Source organism: Carassius carassius, chromosome 14 (genome assembly GCF_963082965.1).
Source record: "Carassius carassius chromosome 14, fCarCar2.1, whole genome shotgun sequence".
NCBI lineage: Eukaryota > Metazoa > Chordata > Actinopteri > Cypriniformes > Cyprinidae > Carassius > Carassius carassius.
The window spans coordinates 25,854,059-25,876,059 of record NC_081768.1 but is presented as its reverse complement, the minus strand read 5'-3'; the positions used below and the strand labels follow the sequence as shown (position 1 = coordinate 25,876,059).

General features: G+C 38.7%; 1 protein-coding gene across 1 annotated transcript; it reads right to left on the bottom strand.

Annotated features, from left to right (window-relative positions):
• Nucleotides 1-6: 6 nt before the first annotated feature.
• Nucleotides 7-21,004, bottom strand: abcg2c (ATP-binding cassette, sub-family G (WHITE), member 2c). The gene is made up of 16 exons (XM_059566779.1): nt 20,775-21,004; nt 16,868-17,058; nt 16,307-16,366; nt 12,559-12,676; nt 11,760-11,915; nt 11,438-11,595; nt 10,283-10,434; nt 10,095-10,187; nt 9,559-9,734; nt 9,313-9,464; nt 2,549-2,638; nt 2,340-2,464; nt 1,836-1,990; nt 832-921; nt 700-752; nt 7-591 (listed from the first exon to the last, which is right to left on the bottom strand). The coding sequence occupies exons 1-16, from the start codon at nt 20,775-20,777 to the stop codon at nt 444-446; spliced, it is 1,920 nt and encodes a 639-aa protein (XP_059422762.1). The 5' UTR covers nt 20,778-21,004; the 3' UTR covers nt 7-443.
• Between the last annotated feature and the right edge of the window lie 997 nt (nt 21,005-22,001).

The following is a 22,001-nucleotide window of genomic DNA, read 5'->3' as shown; positions in this document are numbered from 1 at the left end:
ACACGAGCCCAGGGGTTTTGTAAGAGGGTGAAACATCCACCTATGAAGATTTCAGTTGGTTGCCTGAATTTGTCATGCTTGGCAAATAAAAAGGCCGGTCTCAGCTTTGTAGAGGATGCATTCCACCATCACAATCGACTTATAAAACCCTTTTTTGCCCAGTATGTCACAATGTGTGAGAAAAGATCTGTTGCTAGTGCCATTTCATCGTGATTCCTGTTAACTCTACATCATTCTTCAAGAGTTGTTGCTCCTGCAATCACATCAGTCAAGTGTACTGTACTTGTTCTTTGGCAATAAACAACACTAAACACAATTTGGCTTTTTTGTTTTTTTTGTTGTGGATTTTGTGACTGACACATTTCTCTGTACTTGGGATACTTCATGATGCACAGGGTTCAAAATTAAAACAACAAATGAGTGACACAACCAGTGTCATCCCTTCACTTCCAGCGATTGATCCGACGCAACTGCACATAAGAGAGAATCAGACACACGCACATAATGCCTGTCAGTGCTACCTGGTTCTGCCAGAAGCCCCAAGTGCTGTAGTCGATCTCTTGATGATCCAGATACATGTCACCTGTCATGCTGTCAAAAAGAGAGACGCCTCACATTACCCACACCACCTCCTAGAGACTAAACTCTGGTAATAATTCTGTTTTTACAGTAGGTGGCATCACAGAGTACGAGTCTTACCTGGTGTAGTTACTGGTAAAGACTTGATCTTTTAGCTCGATGATGGCAAGTGCCTGAAGGGAGGCAGTTTGGTTTGATTACTGCTGATACGCAACTATATATACAGAGTCGTAAAATGTTCTATGTTCTTACATTGTAGCCATATCTGAATATACTAGCCCACTTCAGCCAGGACATCCAGCTCAGCATCGAATTCAGGTTCACTAGGAAACCCCCGAACACCTGAAGAGACACAGGACAGAAAGACATGTGCGAATAGATCAGGCCGAATTACAAAAGTACACCTTCATCCCATTAATTCTAGTTTACTTCCTAATGTTGTGTTGGTGCATTTAAAGCAATTATTTTTACCTTTTCAACCTGAAATAATGTTTTGCACATTAGTTTGGTTTGTTTAGTAAAATGGCAGTTTAGTGCCACATAAAATAAAAAATAAAAAACCTGTCTAAGAAGTATTTGTGTTGAGTTTATATTTAATCTGAACCACACTAGTTAATTTGGAAGCAGACCGAGAGCCCCATCTTTTTAGCGGTCTCAGTCCGCTTGTTTGGTGCACACCAGAGTGCGGATAGCAGCGTTCACACTCACTCAAACGAACCGCACTAACAGAGCAGTCACACCAGGGTTCGTATCGGTTGAACCAAACATGACAAGTGTAAACACATCCTAAGATTACAAGATTAAAGTCATAATATTTTGAGAAAAAAAAAATATGCAAGGAAAAAAAAAAAAAAGTCATCAATAAAGTCAAAATCATGGGAATTGTTGAAGTATTTCTAGAATAAAATTACGAGAATTAATTTGTAATAAGGAGATTAAACGTTTGAATATTTTGAAAGTACATTCTATAGCTATAATATATAAAATAGAATATAAATTAAATTCTCAAAATATTAAAACCTCTAAAAATGTCAATTTTTTTTTTACTTATTTTTTTTGATGTGGCACTAAAATGCCGTTTGTAGTTTAGGCATATTTTGAATAAGAATTTTGGTAAGAACTATCATTTTAGTATATTTTCAAACGTAAAAAAAAAAAGTGAACGAAACCAATTCAAAAATGCAACAAGTGTTTGTTTTTTGGAACAAGGCAAAATAATCTATATATCTGTAAATCTTCTGTTCAGCTAAACTCACCATCATTACGACGTAAGGCAATGCGATGAGGATGTTGGCCATGGCGAAGGAGCCCACGCTGGCACTGACCAGGAAGGCCAAGCTCACCGCTGACAGACTGATCATACTCAGGGTCACACAGTACAGGAAGAACGTCTCCACGTCAGGCTTCAGGCCTGAGCCACAAATAGAGATGAAGATCAATGGAGGTACAATAACACCCACCACAACAATGGACTGTAAACGGTTATTAATGTGATACATTTTATAAACCCATGTCATTTGTTACACAATAACAGTGAGTAACTGCCACTATAATGACAACACCCAGTGACCCTCATTCACTATTCCTTACATTACTCCACTAATAACATAACCGTGAATGATCACACTTCTCTGGCTTCATGCACCATCTTGGATGCTTTCACGCATCTTTTCAGTGCACTACAGGATTGTGTTTGTGGACAAAGATACGTATGAGGGTTCCTGAAAGAAGGCATTTTAGAAGATAGCAACACTACTCACCCATCATGAAGTATGGGATGGCAGAAAAGATGAAGACGGGGAGGATGCGGTTTGGTAGGAGGTCAGCAAACACTTTGGACAGGAAGTAGACAGAGGTGCGGTAGAAACCACTCGAGTTCTCATGGCTGCAGGTGAGAGGAACATGTGATGGGGGTCTTTATCTAATAAAGATAGCAGGCTGGAAAGCTCATGTTTAGAGGCTGACTCACACGAAGAGCACTCTCTCGCTGATGAAGAGCTCCACCGCAGACAGATTGCCAAACACCATGTTAATGACTAGGAAAAAGAAAGCTCCCGTTCTGAAGAGACAGTAAATGCAATGTTTAAATGCACACATCATTTTTCTCAGTAAATATATTTCTGAAGGTGCTGTTGACATGAAATTTTCACCAGAAGTCGGTAACGACCAACGTAATCCATACATAGAAATAAAAAAATAATAAGTTCAGAAATTAAGTTCTGTGTAATAAAGTCGATTGACTCAGAGAAAATGTATTGAACACATGAAGAAAGGGAGGTAAAAAAGGCATGGAAAGCCAAGACACCAGCTGAAATCTATCAGCAATCCTGCCCCTGGTCAGTGGAAATTGATGGCCTACAAAAAGGTTTCTTATTACCAACAGGTCACACAAGAAACACAATCCGGATGTGGAAAGAACACCATTTCACCATAAACCGGCTACGACCGGTGCTCCTCACAAGATTTCTGACAGAGGAGTGAAAACAATGATCAGAAGAGATGTCTAAGAGCCAAGGACTACTTGTGGAGAGTGTCAGAAAGATCTGGAATTAGCAGGTACAATTGTTTCAAAGAAAACAATAAGTAATGCACTCAACCGCTGTGGCCTGTATGCACGCTCACCATGCAAAGCTCTACTGCTGAAGAAAAGTATGTTGAAGCTCGTTGTCCAGCAAACTTTAAATATTTAGACAAGCCTGTGAAATACTGGGAGAATATAGTCTGGTCAGATAAGATCAAAATTGAACTCTTTGGATGCCATAATACACACCATGTTTGGAGGTCAAATGGCACTGCACATCATCCCAAAATCATCATGGAGCAGCTCTGGCAAAATGTATATACACTAAACAAAATTATAAATGCAACACTTGTTTTTGCCGCATTTTTCATGAGCTGAACTCAAAGATATAAGAGTTTTTCTATGTACATAAAAAGCGTTTTTCTCTCAAACATAGTTCACAAATCTGTCTAAATCTGTGTTAGTGAGCACTTCTACTTCTCCGAGATAATCCATCCACCTCACAGGTGTGGCATACCAAGATGCTGTTTAGACGGCATGATTATTGCACAGGTGTGCCTTAGGCGGGCCACAATAAAAGGCCACTCTAAAATGTGTACAGATTTGTGAACAATATTTGAGAGATACGGGCCTTTTGTGTACATATAAAGTGTCTTAGATATTTGAGTTTAGCTCATGAAAAAAATGGCAGCACAAAAATAATGTTGCATTTATAATTTTGTTCAGTATAGTTGAAGGAAGGATGAATGGAGAAAAAAAAAAAAAAACATACAGAGACATTTTTGATTAAATTCTGCTGCCATCTACCAGCATGAAGATGAAACAAGAGTGGACACAGCCAAGGAAACTCTCAGCTGGTTTCAGAGAAAGAAAATAAAGCTGCTAGAATGGCCAGCCAATCACCTGACTTGAGTCCAATAGAAAGTAAGAACTACAGATCAGAGTTAATAGAAGAGGCACAGAACTTTCAAGATTTGAAGAATGGGCTAAAATCACACCTGAACAATGCATGCGACTAGTTTCTCTGTTAGTAATGACAGCATCAAGATGCCTCCTTTACAAAGACTTTTGTACAAGGAATTAAATACACTTCAGTAAGTGCGTTCAATACTTTTCCCCTTTGTCATTCCATTTTATTAAACATGACTTAATTTCTGAATGTATTTTTTTTGTTTTCTTTGTATGTATGGATTACTAGGGTTGTTACCAACATCTGGGGCCTGTACCATGAATCTGGATTAGCTGGCTAGCCAGGTAAATTTCAGGTTAGTTTGCACCAATCCTGGGTTTTAGGTACCATGTAAGTGGCTTGGCTTTTAGTGGCATTCATTCATAGTAACTTACACTCCACAGCTAAACTGCTCCGGGGCAGATTATGTTCTGAGTAAGAGATCTCAAACTGAAGTTGGACCAATCAGATGTGAGAGAAGTGACACATGTCTGACACAAAGTCACTTCAGATTATCTTGCTCGAATTTTAAAGGTCACTAAATGAAAAAAAAAAAAAAAAGTCTGGCTTTAATGATAATTACTGATTGATTCTATGATTTATATAATTGTGATTCATATTATTAATCTATTACACAAGCAATTTTAGTTTAACAATTATTATAAATAGTTTACTTTAAATAAATATAAATGTATACCGATCATGTAATATAAATAAGCTGTAGTATCAAAAGATTGCACTATTTAAAAAATAAAAAATCTGACCTTACATGTTCGGGGCTCGATCACTATATATTTTCAAATGTATAAACTAAGTTAAGTTTCACTTGTCACTGCACTGATAGAGCAAAATTCTTTATTTTATTTGTCCTCCTTATTTTTCATATGACGTTTAAATTTGTTATTCTTCAATTTCTTAACCTTTAGCAAAACCTTTAACCTTTAGTTTTGAATCTCGCTGGGTCTCTCGCGAGAAGTAAATCAAACTTGCTTTGTGTTGCAAGGCTTGTGATTGGCTACTCGCCAGTGATGTCGCACATTCATGTGCACACGCTGCACAAACTCAGGATTCAAAGCCCGAGTTGACAAAGTTGATGAACAGCATCATGGTACCAACAAAGCTGGACTGGAGAGGTTTGGTTTTGTCTACTCAAAACTAATCTTGTAACTCTGAATTTGTTCAGCTACCATCATGGTACAGGCCCCTGGTGAAAATTTTATTTATTGAGAAAAATTGTGACATTTTGCTTCCACAATAAAAACTAGGGTTTGATCATAAAACCACAGAACTGATATTTGTTATTTTATGCAAGTAGTATGATATAATTACAATATTTAAAAAATCTCACTGATTCCAAAAGCTATCAGAATTTCAGCTACTTTTGGGCCAAATAAATATTAACAACAATATTAAATAGCATATTTAAAAGCTTTGCTCAGTTTGAGCCTCCACCTGGAGTATAAACTCCTATATCATACTATATGAGCCATAAAAGCCTGGGCCCGTATTCATAAAGAATCTTAATGCAAAAAGTAGCTCCTAGTGACAAAATTCTAAGAAAATTCTTAGAAATGTGGGCGTTTACTCTTAAAATTAAAGAAAAAATCCTAGTAAAGAAAAAATTCAGAAAACATCTTAACCCTTAAAAGAGGTCTTAAGGTCAAACTTGTTAGGAGCACAGAAGAGGACTTTTAAGAGGCTTAAGAGTTTCTTTAGCAGAGGAGAAAATGGCAGAAAGACGAAGAGGCAGAAGAAATGTGTTGCAGACAATGAATGACAGAGTTAATAAGATGCTATAGATTAGATCGTGCAGGGATCATGTTAGTGACTGATCTTTTTAGAGACGCGCCAACATCTCCGACACAGCGCAGAAATGCCATAGCACCAGAAATTAATCACTACATTACGATATTTGGCAAATGGGAAAATGCAACAATGCAATAATAGTGATGATTTGGGTTTGTCACAACCTTCTGAAAGCAGAGTGATCACACAAACAATTACAGCACTTTCAGAACATCTTATTGTGTCACAGTTCATTTCGTTTCCACTGGACATTACCACCTTTCAGGCTCGCATTACCACCTTGCTTGGTTTTGATTCCATGTTTGATAAATTAAAACCAACATTCAAACCGCCACTTAAATAGAACAGCAATCACTGTAATTGGAAAAAGTGGAAAACATTTTATCATTCTAAGCCAATCAAATACCTTGTAGGAAATTAAAAGCATGGTAAATAAAAAAGGATTTATATACATACATAAAATGTGTGTGTGTGAGAGAGAACGGTCAATCGATTTGGACGAATACACTTCAGTGGTTACTAGCTATATTAGCATCTGCATTGATAACATTGTGCCACGTAAACAAATACAGAAATATCCCAACCAGAAACCATGGATAAACTGTGAGGTACGATCCATGCTGCATGCACGCTCCAAGGCATTTGTCTCAGGTAATGCCAGTGACTATAAGAAAGCGAGGTATGACCTACGAAGAGCCATAAAGGATGCCAAACGACAATATAGATTGAAATTAGAGGGTCACTACACCACTGCGGATACCCAACACATGTGGCAGGGATTGGAAAGCATCACTGGCTACAAAGGCAGAAGCGGGGTAAAGATCACGGACAGTCACTTTACATCAGACAAGTTTAATGAATTCTATGCCCGCTTTGAGGCCCTAAACACAGAACCACTGGAGAGAGAGTTGGTCAGAGGAAGTACTCTGAACCCACCATTTACAGTCACATCTGCAGATGTGATAAAGACTCTGAGAAAAATAAACCCCTGAAAGGCAGCTGGCCCGGACAACATCCCCGGACGAGCACTTAAAACCTGTGCATGGATGCTAGCAGATGTCTTTGCGGACATATTCAACCTCTCGCTTTCACAAACCTCAATCCCCACCTGCCTTAAGACAACCACTATCATACTGGTGCCAAAAAAGGGTAAAGTAACCTGTCTTAATGACTATCGGCCCATTGCATTGACTCCGATAGTCATGAAATGTTTTGAGAGAATTGTCATGAGCTATATCAAGACCATTGTTCCAGACACGCTGGACCCCTACCAGTTTGCTTACAGACCGAACAGGTCTATAGAGGACGCCGTCAATGCGACAATACACACAGCCCTCACGCACCTAGAGAGCAGGGACAGCTTTGTTCGACTGCTGTTCATTGATTTCAGTTCAGCGTTTAATACAGTGATACCATCCAAGCTCATCGAAAAGCTCTCCATCCTCGGTGTGCCACCAATCCTATGTAACTGGGTTCTGAATTTTCTAACAAACAGACCACAGTCTGTTAAATTGGGCAACCACACATCCAGGATTATAACTGTAAACACAGGAACTCCACAGGGTTGTGTCTTGAGTCCCATGCTTTATACGCTATATACCCATGACTGTGTGACCTCACAGACTAACACCAGTATTATCAAATTTGCTGACGACACCACAGTCATTGGACTGATATCTGGGGGTGATGAGTCAGCATACAGAAGGGAGGTGGCTGGCCTTGTGAAGTGGTGTGAGGATAATAATCTCACCTTAAATGTTAGTAAAACAAAAGAGATGATCGTTGATCCACGGAGGAAGAGGAAGCAGCATCCATCACTGCATATCGGAGGGACTGTAGTGGAGAAAGTGAGCGCATTTAAATTTCTCGGTGTTCACATATCTGAGGATCTCTCCTGGACTCTTAACATCACACATCTGGTGAGGAAATCACGACAGCGGCTGTATTTCCTGAGAAGGCTCAGGAAATTTGGCATGCCAGGCAAAATCCTCAACAGCTTCTACAGATGTACAATAGAGAGCATCCTCACAAGCTCTATCACAGTCTGGTTCGGCAGTTGTACAGCACGGGACCGTAAGGCTCTGCAACAGGTGGTGAGAGCAGCCAAAACCATCACTGGAACAACTTTAACAACGCTGGAGAAGATCTACCAGATCAGGGTCAACAGGAGGGCAGTTAACATCATTAAGGACAGTAGTCACCCACAGCATAACCTATTCACACTTCTACCATCTGGAAGACGCTACAGAAGTGTGAAAGCGAGGACGACAAGACTAAAAGACAGTTTTTACCCACAGGCAATCAGGCTTGTGAATGGTTCTTACCCTCTGCCCCTCCCCCCAACACTGCAGATTGCCCTTTAATCCTGGGAGGTGCAATGAATGATCCATCATGTCCTTACCACACACACACACACACACACACACACGCGTGCGCACATATATACAGGGACATAAAAGCGAACAATTACTGTCAACTTACCTCTGCATACTTTGCACTGATTCTGCATGTTTACATGGCATATATGATGTTGTCTTTTTTGGTGTCACTTGCTATTTAGGGTGTTTGATTTAATTTTAATTTAATTGATAATTGATGTTTAATGTTGCTAGGAGGAGGCGCAGAATAAGAATTTCATTGTACTGTGTGACGACAGTTTCCTGTGCATATGACAATAAAGATTTGAAATTTGAAATAGGAAAAATTACGCATGTAAATTCAAAGTGAGGATTAGAATAGACCCTTACTTAAAATCACTCTTTTTTTCATTCTTGGACAACCAACCAATCACAGTCTTCAAAAGATTGTGTCATACATAGCAACGGGGTCAACCCCGCCTTCTCACTAAGATGAAAGTTTTTGTCTTTTCCTTACTCAGAGTTGCTCTCAGATCGGTCCCGAATCACTCTTAAGCTAAGACTCCTACATAAACGTTTTTAAGCTAAATTAAGAGTTTTCTGAAAGGATCCTTAGAATCTTTATGAATACGGGCCCAGATGTATTGAACATCAAAAGATATGAAAATTATATGTTTAAAATTTACATACATTTTATGTGTGTGTGTTTGCGTGTGTATATATATATATATATATATATATATATATATATATATATATATATATATATATATATATATATATATATATATATATATATATATATATAAAGTGTATATGTGTGTGTATATACAGTTATGCCCAAAATATGGACACATAAACATGATCAAAGGCGGCTGTGAAAATTAATCTGTATTGTTAATCCTTTTGATATTTTATTGTAAATTGTTTTCCGAAGATGAAAGGAGGTCTTACAGGTTTGTAACGACATGAGGGTGATTTTTGTGGGAGAACTATCCCTTTAATTTCCACATCATGAATTTAAACTGCAAATTGTGGCAGAAAGGTATTTTAGGACCCAATGAAATATGTAAGCCGTAGATCTGGTAGAACGTACTCACCTGTTCTGAAGAGCCTCTGGTAAAGTGTGTGGGATCTGGTAGTAGATAAGACCCACTAAAATACCAAAGAAAATGTTGAGGAACAATTGGGCGTAAGACGTCTGAGGATTCCTCAAGATGTTTCTGACGGTGCGGCCACTCACCAACATGAGCTGCAACATGGACACACACTTATCATATACTGATGTTATTCCTGGTTACCTAACGAGTCAACATTAGTTTAGCTAAACCATTGCTTCTACATACCTGGTAATAGAAAGGTGTGGCATACCCAACCCGGTCACCTTTAGTAACCTCAGGGTCAAGCGCATCTGAAATATGAGTGAGTCTGTCTTTTACACTGAAGAAATTAGGGGACCTTCTGTAAATTACCGCCAGAGGGTTATCATTCTCCACAACCTCGTCGCTGTTGCTACATTTCTCTACAAACACACAAAAACAGGTAGTTAACAAGAGTAGTCAAAAAAAACTAGTTAACAAAATTAAAACAAAACAAAAAACAGCTTACTGGGAAATTTTATCTTTTATTCAAATTTATTTATTTATTTTTGAAAAGTCTCACCAAAGCTGCATATTTGACTTCATATCATATTTGTCTTCATGAATAATTCTAATCTGCTGATTTACATCTTCTTTGGTAAATAGAAAATGCCAAAGCATTTATTTGAAAGAGAAATCTTTTGTAGCATTAGACATTTCTTTACAGTCACTTCGGATCATTTAATGTGTCCTTGCTGGAATAAAAGGTAATAATTTAATTCAAATAACAAAACATTCAGCACCTGATTTATTGTTGTGTATTTGAGGAAGGATGGTTCCATTTGTGACGTCCAGGAAGAAGTCTGCCGGGTTGTTGAATGGCTCGCACTTGTAACCTACGACACATTGACACAAGTCTGAGAATCACAGTACGAATGCATTGATTTAGCAGATCAATGCTGATCTTCATTTGAATGATGTCTGTCAGTACCCAAGTCCTCAAAGTAGGTAATGGCTTTGTTGGCGGCCCCTGCGTAGGTGATTTCTCCTTTATGTAGGAGTGTGAGGTGGTCAAACTGTCTGAAGATGGAGTAGCGTGGCTGGTGAATGGAGAAGATGACAGTCTTACCCTTTTTGGAGAGCCTGAGTAATAAAATAACAAATAATCAATCTCAATCTATGCATTTGTCATGATTAAAATAGACAAAAACAGGTTGTATGTGACTGTGCTTTATATTTGAAGTGGAATGTGGTTTATTCTGACAGCTACAGTATTAAATAGTTTTAACTCATCTGTGACGGGCAGCCATTTACCACATCATTACTGTGACTCATCTCCCAGTCTGAAGCATAGTTATACCTGTACAATAATGAACTCAATGAAAGTCAATGGGAAGAATGCACTGGAAGCATTCAATGAAGCTTGTACTTTTTCAAAAATAACTTTATACAGTGATTTAAAAGAATGAACCACAGTACACTTTACACTTTTGAGAAAATGTATTCTACAAATGGCTTCAGTTATCTCAGCATATTAACTCTATAAGCGTATGAATTTGATGCATCAATGAATTACACTTTTTATTGAGTAAAAGGCCTTTTAGTATAATTCTGAAAATGCATTGTTCACGTCTCGGTTTACATGTTAAATCAAATATGATGCATCAGGCTTTTGAGAAACATTATTTGTGCATCTCATAATAATCATTTTATTGTGTTGGATTATATGTTTTGATCATTAAAACTAAGCATTAAAATCTTATCTTACTAAGACATTATTATGAAATATATAATGACAAATGCAAGGAGACTGCTAGACCGTTATAAAGATCTTATTGATTTACATTACAGGCTTTCTGAATTTCACTTTTGGTCCAAATAAATAAAGCAACAGCACAAACCATTTCTCCTTGAAAATGAGTTCCATATTCTCACACTACATGAGCCATAAAAGCCTACTTTATCAAATGTGAGACTGTCTAAAGGATCAATAAACTGATCCAATTCAAAAGACTTCTCACATGTCATGAATTTACAGGGTTGAGATTAAGGAGAAAGGTTTTTTTTTTTTTTTTTTTTTTTTTTTTTTAAATGGCACACAATGTTCACAGGAAGTATATATGTCTGATAAGAGAATGTGAGGTACTTCTGCAGCAGTTCCATGATGGAGTTGGCAGTGTTGGCGTCCAGGCCTGTGGTGGGCTCATCCAGGAACAGGAGCGAGGGGGACGTGATGAGCTCCATCCCTATGCTGCACCTCTTCTTCTCTCCACCAGAAACACCACGCAAAAACATCGTCCCAATCTGAGAGAGAACAAGTTCTGTCAGTGTAAAATGACACATTCCTGCTGTCACATGCTATATACACTGACATAGCACTTAACCCTTCTTTCTCACACACACTGTGAGAAGGTTTTGTAAATACCAACACAACAAATCATTATCAACATTCCTCTTCAGTGCAGTACCTTAGTATCTGCACAATCTTTCAGGCCAAGCTCCTGGATGACGGAGTCGACCCTCATCTGTTTGTCAGCTGAGGAATACTCTTTGCGTGACAATCGAAGATTGGCAGAGAAGGCCAAGTTCTCTCTTACAGTCAGAGTTCCCATCAGAATGTCATTCTGGAAGGTGAAAGAAAGGATATAATGCATGATTACGTCATATTTTCAATGATCTAGCAGTTCTTAATCACTACTATGCAAGATAAAATAATGCATACTACCATTAAAAATGTTGGAGTCAGTAAGATTGTTTTTAGTCTGAAAGAAATTATTTATACTAACTGTACTCCGCAAGGATGTATTAAACTGATCAAAAGTGACCGTAAAAGACATTAATAATTGTTACAAAAGATTATTTCAAATAAATGCTGTTAATCTTCAAATAAATCCTAAACTTTCCATTCATCAAAATATCGACAAAAAATAAACTGGTTTCAACACTGATAATAATCAGAAATGTTTCTTGAGTAGCAAATCAGGAGATTAGAATGATTTCTGAAGGATCATGTGGCACTGAAAACTGAAAAATCAAAAGGAATCAATATTTTAAAATATATTCAATTAAAAAAAAAACACATTCACAATAATATTGTTTTTGCTGTATTTTTGTTTGAGTAAATGCAGCCTTGTTGAGCATCAGACAGTTTTAAATACATTAAATCTTACCAAACCTTTGTACAGTAGTCTATATCAGATTATTTTTGTAATATGTCTTCTGAAAGATCTAGAAAAAAAAAAAAAAAAATTGAGTGTTGTTCCCCACCTGAACTACATAAGCAGAGGAGAGTCTGAGGTCAGAGGTCACAATGGTGTTGTCAACTAGAACCTGGCCTGACTTTAAGCCCCTAGGATCTTTCCGCCCTGCAATGACATCCAGAAGCCTGAAGACAGACACACTGTAATTAATATATCATATATTGTAAATGCAAAAACTACATAAAATTCATTTTATATATATTTATGATTTATTCAGCTATGTCGTTCAAAACCAGAATTACTTTCTTCTGTGAAATACAATAGAAGATATTTTGAAGAATGCTGGGTACCAAACAACTTTGGGCCACATTGATTTCCACTATAGTTAAACAGTGCCTGAACTATCCAATTAATAGATGACTGAAAGTGCATGAATTACACTGATATAGGTAAAGTATCAAAAATCTGGAGATAGTCTTCACTGCAGAACACAAGATTAAACTCCTTCCACCTTACATATACCTAAAGATACCCATCTCCACCCCAAGCCCACCCATCTCCACCCCTAAACCCACCGCTAAACCCACCCATCTCAGACCCTAAAGCCACCCATTTCCGACCCTAAACTCACTGAAAAACCCATCCATCACCACACCTAAACCCACACATGTCCTCCCCAAACCCACCGCTAAACATCCATCTCTACCCCTAACCCACCAATCTCCACCGCTAAACCCACCGTTAACCCATCTCCACCCCTAAACAATGCATCTACACCCATCTCCATCCCTAAACTCACCCTTCTACAAAGCTAAACCCACCATTAACCCATCCGTCTCCACCCCTAAACCCACCCATCTCCACCGCTAAACAATCCATCTCCACCCATCTCCATCCCTAAACCCACCCTAAACCACTCCATCTCCAACGCTAAACCCACCCATCTCCACCCCTAAACCCACTGTTAACTCACATATCTCCACCCCTAAACCCACCCATCTCCACTGCTAAACCCACCCATCTCCACCCCTAAACTCATCCATCTACACCACTAACCCATCCATCTACAAAGCTACACCCACCCATCTCCACCCCTAAACCCCACCCATCTCCAACCATAAACCCCACCCATCTCCAACCCTAAACTCACTGTTAAACCCATCCATCTCCACACCTAAACTCACTCATCTCCTCCCCAACCCACCGCTTAACATCAATCTCCACCTCTAAAACCACCCATCTCCACCCATAAACCCACCCTAAGCCCACCCATGTCCACCCCTGAACCCTAAACCCACCCATCTACACGTTAAACTCATCCTAGACTTACACGTCTTCACCCCCTGAACCTTAAACCTACCCATCTCCACCCCGATCCCAAAAAATCTCTACCCCCTGAAATCTAAACTCACCCATCTCCACCCATAAACCCACCCTAAGCCCAGCCATGTCCACCCTACACCCACCCATCTCCACCACTAAACCCACCCTAATCCCAACCATCTCCACCCTAAACCCACCCATAAACACACCCACTGAACCCTAAACTCACCCATCAACACCCATAAACCCACCCTAAACCCAGCCATGTCCACCCTAAACCAACCCATCTCCACCCCTAAACCCACCCTAATCCCACCCATCTCCACCCTAAACCCACCCTAATCCTACCCATCTCCACCCTAAACCCACCCATAAACACACCCACTGAACCCTAAACTCACCCATCTCCACCCATAAACCCACCCTAAACCCACCCATCTCCACCCCTAAACCCAGCCTAATCCCACCCATCTCCACCTTAAACCCACCCATAAATACCCTAAACCCACCCATATCCACCCACTGAACCCTAAACCCACCCATCTACACGTTAAACTCGCCCTAAATTTACACGTCTCCACCCCCTGAACCTTAAACCTACCCATCTCCACCCCCGATCCCAAAACATCTTTACCCCCTGAAATCTAAACTCACCCATCTCCACCCATAAACCCACCCTAAGCACAGCCATGTCCACCCTAAACCCACCCATCTCCACCCATAAACCCACCCTAATCCCACCCATCTCCACCTTAAACCCACCCATAAACACACCCATCTCCACCCATAAACCCACCCTAAGCTCAGCCATGTCCACCCTAAACCCACCCATCACCACCCCTAAACCCACCCTAATCCCACCCATCTCCACCCTAAACCCACCCATAAACACACCCACTGAACCCTAAACTCACCCATCTCCACCCATAAACCCACCCTAGGCCCAGCCATGTCCACCCTAAACCCCCCCATCTCCACCCCTAAACCCACCCTAATCCCACCCATCTCCACCCTAAACCCACCCATATTCACCCACTGAACCCTAAACCCACCCATCTCCACCCATAAACCCACCCATGTCTAGCCCCTGAACCGTAAACCCACCCATGTCCACCCATAAACCCACCCATGTCCACACCCTGAACCCTAAACCCACCCATCTACACGTTAAACTCAACCTAAACCTATCAGTCCCCACCACATGTACCCTAAACCCACCAATCTCCACCCCTAAACCCATCCTAATCCCACCCATCTCTACCCTAAACCCATGCATCTACACCCATAAACACACCCTAAACCCACCCATATCCACCCACTGAACCCTAAACCAACCCATCTCCACCTATAAACCCACCCATGTCCACCCATAAACCCACCCTAAGCCCACCCATGTCCACACCCTGAGCCCTAAACCTTACCATCTACATGTTAAACTCACCCTAAACCTACCCGTCTCCACACCCTGAACCCTAAACTCATCCATCTCCACCCCTGAGCCCACCCATCTCAACCCCCTGATCCGAAAACACATCCATCTCCACCCTTAAACCTACCCTAAACCCACCCAACTCACCTTAAACCTATGCGTCTCCCCCCCCTGATCCCTGAACCCATCCATCGCCACCCCTAAACCTACCCCTTTCATCCCCCTAGATGTAGATCTAACCATGCCCCCAGGATCTTGTGTACTGACATTGAGGGGCTACTGAACATCAATCAAAAAAAAAAAAAAAACCTTGAAACGTGTACTCATGATGTTGTTCAGACCCACTTTATCCACCTTATTTTTAAATGCAGAAGTAAGCCGTTTTTGGTCAATGTGCGAGACTTCCAGTTAATTAGCTTCTGCAGGAAAATAATGAGAAGAATAAAAAAAAAATGCAGTGAACCGTAAAACAGTTTCCACTTCAAACTAGCATGTTCATAATTAAGATGATACAATAAAATAATATGGTAACATACCAGTATGAAATATCATGCCACAAAAGAGCGGTTTTGTACAGCTAATAATAGCTGGAATCGGATGAGAATGGAAGCAAAACGCATTACAGTTACAAATGTCTGCTCCCGCTTTTACGGAAAAAAAAGATAAGGTGGATATTAAGTGTCGTTAACTTATTTGCACTTGCATTTAGATTAATAATTTGATACACACTGCACTTATTGTGTATGTACATGTTTTCACTTTGTACTTCTATTTGAAAATACATATATTTATATCTGTAATTTATTTCTGTAGATTCACTGTCAACCTTAAACCTAAATTAATGATTAAATTAATGGCAGCAAGTGTTCAAAATGAGCATGACAGGTACATTGCACCTAACAATTCATTATTTTAAGTACAAAGCATTTAAAGACTGGGACCAGACATTCTTTGAAATGAATTTTCAGTTGCTGACATTTTATCTAATGCAATGAGGTTTAGATATTTTAGTGCCAAAATACCATTAAAACAAATCAACAGAAATAAATGAAAACGCACTTACGATGTCTTCCCACTTCCAGTAGGGCCCATAATCGCATTCATTCCTGGGTTCATGATGCCACTGCAACAGATTTAAAAGAGGACATCACTTCCTGAATTGCTTTAAACTAGACAGGAGTTAACTGAACTGTGAGCAGCTCTTTGCACAACTGTGTATCACTGATTCTTCTTTATACACTGCTTGTATTAACTGTGCAAGAAAACACTTAACCCTGAATTAAAACTGTTCAGTAATAGGAGTTTTTCACTATGGAGAGCAGGGCGGCTGATATAATGCAGACAGATGTATCGTGCAATTAAGATAAACTGAGATCTCCCTTTTTCCCTGTGACTAGGGTCCTTATTACTGCACACCTCAAAATACAGATGGACAGGCTGGGACATGTCAGATCTAGGCTAACTAATCTCATTAATTAGCTTAGATTGCATTAGAAGAATCTAAAACTACACTACCGGTCACATGTTTGACTGGATTCATGTTTTTCCCACAGGTTTATGCTTGCATCCTTATAGGAGTAAGTGTGTCCAAATGTTTAAGTAGCAGAACACGTCAAAGTATTACCTGACATCTTTGAGGATGTCCTTTTCAACCCACTGCCTACTAAACATTCCTAATCGTTCCTTGATGCTGTAGCGGAGATTATGGAAGGTGACGGTGGGGCCCAGAGTCTGGAAACATGGGACGGTCTCCTCGGTGTCTGTGGACGGCTGTGCGTTCAGAATCACCTCATCCAGCATGATGCCTTCCTCTGTCTGCAGGAGATGCACACCCATTTAAACCAACAACCCAACTCAATTACTTTTCAATTGCACCACTCTTTAACATGTTAAGGGCCTTAAAACCAGAAACATGGAGCTTGTGTTTTATAAACCAATGTCAAATAATTATCCTGAGTAAGTGATTACTGAAGGAGAAAGTGTTCAGTGCAGTAAATGATTTACTACAATGCAGTAAATGATAATGTTAATGATACATTTCTGTTATGCATGTCAGATGCACAGCAAACATACAACATAACTTTATTTACTTTTTTTGGTGATTTGTTTGTACCTCTAAAATGAGCACAGTATTTTAGCCTATAGAAAAATAAATATCATAATGTGTGTGTCACACTGTCTTCATTAATAATATAATTTACTATCTACATAATGACAAGAAAACGGCCAGGATACCAAACATAACATATTTGCCTTGTCCAAAATACACACACTTGCGGTCTTTGCACTTGCCCACTTATGTATTTCCTGTATTTGGCCCAAGTGTTCAAGTGAGGATGAAGACCACAAGTGTGTGAGTACAGCTTTTCATTACCTGATGTAAACACACGTATAGTGTTGTAAATACGCGTTTACAGACTTAAATTTTTATTTTCAATACTTTGCATTTTAAAATAAACTTCTAAATGTCTGCTCAGTAGTCCCTGTAACAGATGACAATTATATTTCTGGTGCTTCCAATTAAGCGATAAAAAGCAGTTGCAAATGACATATATAAATATACTCACCTTTGCACCAATAAAATGTGTAGCACTTTGTTTTACTACCAAATTATGTGCAATATATAATTATTATTAATATTTAACTTACATTGGAAAGGTTACCATGACCTCTCGCGATCTTGGCATTGTTGATCGTAGGAGTGTGGCCCAGATCAGTCAGGTGATATGTGGCCCAAATCAGGCTAAGATCTGACAGCATATTATGTGACCCATGATAAACAAGATAAATACAATATTGCATGATAATGGTTAAATGATAACATACATTTTAATGAAGTGTAGTATTGTTAAAATTAAGTCTTTGAAATGGCAAGTCAAAACAGAATAAAACAAATCAGTCAAGTGCATTAAACTGCACTTAATTATAATTTTATATTATTATTATTGGTACAAATAATCTTAGAATTCTTACATGAAAAGAGAGAGAGAGATCATTTAACCATTATCATGTAATATTTATTTAGTTTACCATGGGGCACATAATTTTTATTAGTATGCTGTAATGCACAAGCATTAAATAAAATGATCATGAAAGTATTTCATCTTTATTTAAATTCTCTGTATCCATTTGATACTTGATGTGAGGAACAGATCCAAATTCAAACCACGTTCATCGTAGTTATGCATCTCCTTCCTCTGTAGCTATAGTTAGGGGTGGGCAGATCGATCTAAATATCGATAGTATCGATGCCAACACTGGTATTGGTATCGGATCGATACAATTGTAACTGAATCGATATTTTAATTTAAATATCTCTCATCTACGTTCATTATACTTTGCTCGTGTCTTCTACCTCTACAATCCTGAGCAAACGCTGCTTTCACATCCTGGCCCACTTTGCTACTCCTCCCCCTCCTGCTGCTCTGCTGTGATTCGTTGTTGTGTCGTCACGTGACTCACTGACAACGCACCAAGGAGCAGCGAACAGAGTGAGTGAAGCTGAAAGCACATTGAAGTCCAGAAGGGGGGTCAGGGAATGCACAGGTATATTTGTTCTTTGTTTGTTCTTCAGTAATAATTGTGTGCACTTTATTTCATTTGCTTTTAAAACCAGAAAAAAGGGAGAGATTTTTTTTATTCTTTCTTTTTTTTTACATTAATAAAAAATATTGCCTAAATAATTGATCATTCATTCACCTCAGAAATAATGACATAGACCTACGGCTCTCCCCTATACAAAAGTTTATTTATTTTTTTTTTTAAGTAAAAAGTATCGTATTGGTATCGGTATTGGCATCGGCAATACTGACCCTATATGTATTTGGTATCGGATCGATACCAAATTTTGCAGTAGCGCCCACCACTAGCTATAGTAACTATTTAAATATGTGCCGTTAAGAAGTTTTACAACAAGTTTCATGGCAGCGATCTCAAACGCTCATTGGCTCTCGCCGGTTTCGTCAGAGATTGTGAAATGCCGCGTTTCCGGTGATGCGTGTTTTGAATGAGAAACGCACGCCTTGACGGAGTGCCTTGGGATAGTTTAACAATTTAAATTATTCCATGCTCCTCAAGATTCTATTATATTCTGCCTGAGAGGACTGCAACTGAAATGCATCGTCATTTGGACTACTGTGGTACTGCTCTTTGAAGCATCTGCAATAAATTATTAGCATGTCACAAAATTAATAATTGCGATTATAGTAATATACAAGGCAATAATATGAAATTTTAAGATTCTGTATTATAAAGCTCAGGTGTGGCTCAGATTGGGGGATTCTGTTTTACTTAAGGCTGAGAATTGGTACCAATAATAAAACCTCTTTTGGCCCAGTTCAGGGCCAGTTAAGGGTGATTAACATGCTGTTATTCAGGCCGGATTTGGCCCATGTGCGGTCCTAGTCTTTAATCCAGTTCTGGGCCACTTCAGGGCCATCATTCTTTGCGGTACTTGGGCAGAGGGAAAAGTGATTGTGTGGATCTGGGCCAGAAGACATTTGCTATGTGGGGTGCTTCAGTTTTTAAGACCTGGGAGGACAGTCTTGCGCACTTGCTTCCTGTCGCACGCACACACTTTCAAGTGGCCAAGACCGCTAGTGTGGGTATTTGTACAAGGCAATTAAATCCATTGTTAATGCTTACTGATGCTTGTGCTGTTCTCTTTTTATACAGTGTTTGGTGCTGTTGTTATCCTACAAAGATGATGTCACTTCCTGTAGTAGGAACCTGTGGGCGCTTTTATTTAGATTAGGTTATATTGTTTAGTAGGTTTACTTCAGAACTGTTATCCGCCGATAAACATCACCTCTACTGGAAAACAACGCAAAACCGACGAGACATTCGGTTCTTTTTAGCGAATCATCATACATCGTGAATACTGTTGATTCTCACTGATTCTCGAACGAATTGATCTTATGTGTCGGTTCTTTAAATCAAAAGCAAAGTGATTCTTAAATGACTCTCAAGAGCCGGTTAGCCTATTTGTAATGTATCAAAAACATAAAACAAGCGTTTTTCGTAGAACCCCACATTTAACATTGCAGCCTTTCTGAATCGCGGAGCTCTAAACCACGGAGCAAAGAAGAACTATAAAATATCATGTTTGGTTGGTTTCACTTTCCTGGCAGGTCAACCTCGCCGTTATATGCTTTATAAAAAGTAGACGGACAACCTCGAGAAGGTAACGTTAAACACAGGAATCAAGAAAAATAAAACCGATGACGTTTTAAAAAAGAAAAAAAAAGAGAAAAGAAAAGAAAACAGCACGTGTTCCGGTGTCACGTAAATCGCGGATAAAAACGCCATCGGACAACTTTTTACTAGAAGAAAATGTCACATGGTTTGTAATTTATAATTATGTTGTTCGTAGTAAAAACAAACTAATAGTCATAAACGGGACTCCTAATTAAATTCGCAAATAACGTGTAGGGCAAAGTACACTACAGACAGAGCTTTAATATGAAACTCAATGCACGACATAGCGTCTCTTCTCGATAAAAAAAAGTATTAAAGAATACGTGTTTACGTACCATGTTTTTGAGGAGATGTGCTCCGGTGGGATATTTTGGTCTACCTTCGGTGGTCTTGACTCCTTTGTTTAGTTTGTGTGAGGGGTGGGCTTTAACTCACACGTCCATGAGCATCACAAAGACGACACAAACTGCTGATAAACCGTGCAGCTCCTCCTCACACAACACAGCTCCACGATCTCAGAGCTGCTGCAGGATACACACACAGGTGATTGGACAGGTGCTCAGCATCTGAAGATTGTTTCCTCATTAGTGATGATGAGTCGTTCTTGAGCGATTCGTTCATTTTTAATGAATCTTTAATATGACTCGGCAACGACGAGTTGTCTCAGCAAGGGGATTCTTTCATTTTCCCTGGGAAAATCACTTTGATAATTCCTAAATATAACACAACATTACAAGATACTGATACTGATCCGGTATCAGACTGCAGCCAGCTAAACAATTAATTAACATATATACATATTATAATTTGTCCTTGATTGCATTATAGTTTGTTTGTGTAAATATGTGTTTGGGAATTTGGATATGTGACATTTTAATTATATTCTGTTGAAATGAACGAAATGAAAGAAATGACTTGAAAAGGGATTCGTTCATTTTTTCGAACGAGATTCAAAGATCCGAATCAATAAAATGATCCGAACTTTCCATCATTCAAGGCTAATAAATGAGGAGGTGAGGTGACAATAGTCTATTACATTAATAGGTCAGGATTGTGAAATTTCAGGTTACTGTATGTTTTTAATTGTCTTAATATTTAATTAACCCTTAAATCACAAATAAATATATATATATATATATTTTTTTTTTTTTACTCATAACAAAAATGTGATCAATCTTTATCAAATGAATTTTTTTTTTAAATGACATATTTTGGAATATTTTCTTAAAGATAGTATAGACACTGCAAAAGCACATGGTGCATCACAGCTATTTTGAATTTATGTTGACAATTTAACAAAGTATTTAAATAAGCTTTCATTTTGAAAAAGAAAAAAAGTGGCAATTGTGTAAATGACATTTTTATTATTAATATTGTTATCATTAATATATATTTTTAATTATTTATTTGATGTTAGATATGCTATATTATTTTGCATTTAATTTTAACATTTCCTTTTTATGGTAACGCATTTTAAACATGACTAAAACCATTAAAGCACAGTAAAACAAGGTTATGCCTGTGTATTATTGCAGGAGAACATACAATGCTTCTTTTTATAA

Excerpts from the sequence above, each read along its gene's own strand:
- abcg2c (XM_059566779.1), bottom strand. Across the intron at positions 16,367-16,867 it reads GACATCCTCAAAGATGTCAG|TGGCATCATGAACCCAGGAA; the intron begins GTAATACTTTGA and ends AATCTGTTGCAG. Across the intron at positions 9,465-9,558 it reads CCACACCTTTCTATTACCAG|CTCATGTTGGTGAGTGGCCG; the intron begins GTATGTAGAAGC and ends TCCATGTTGCAG.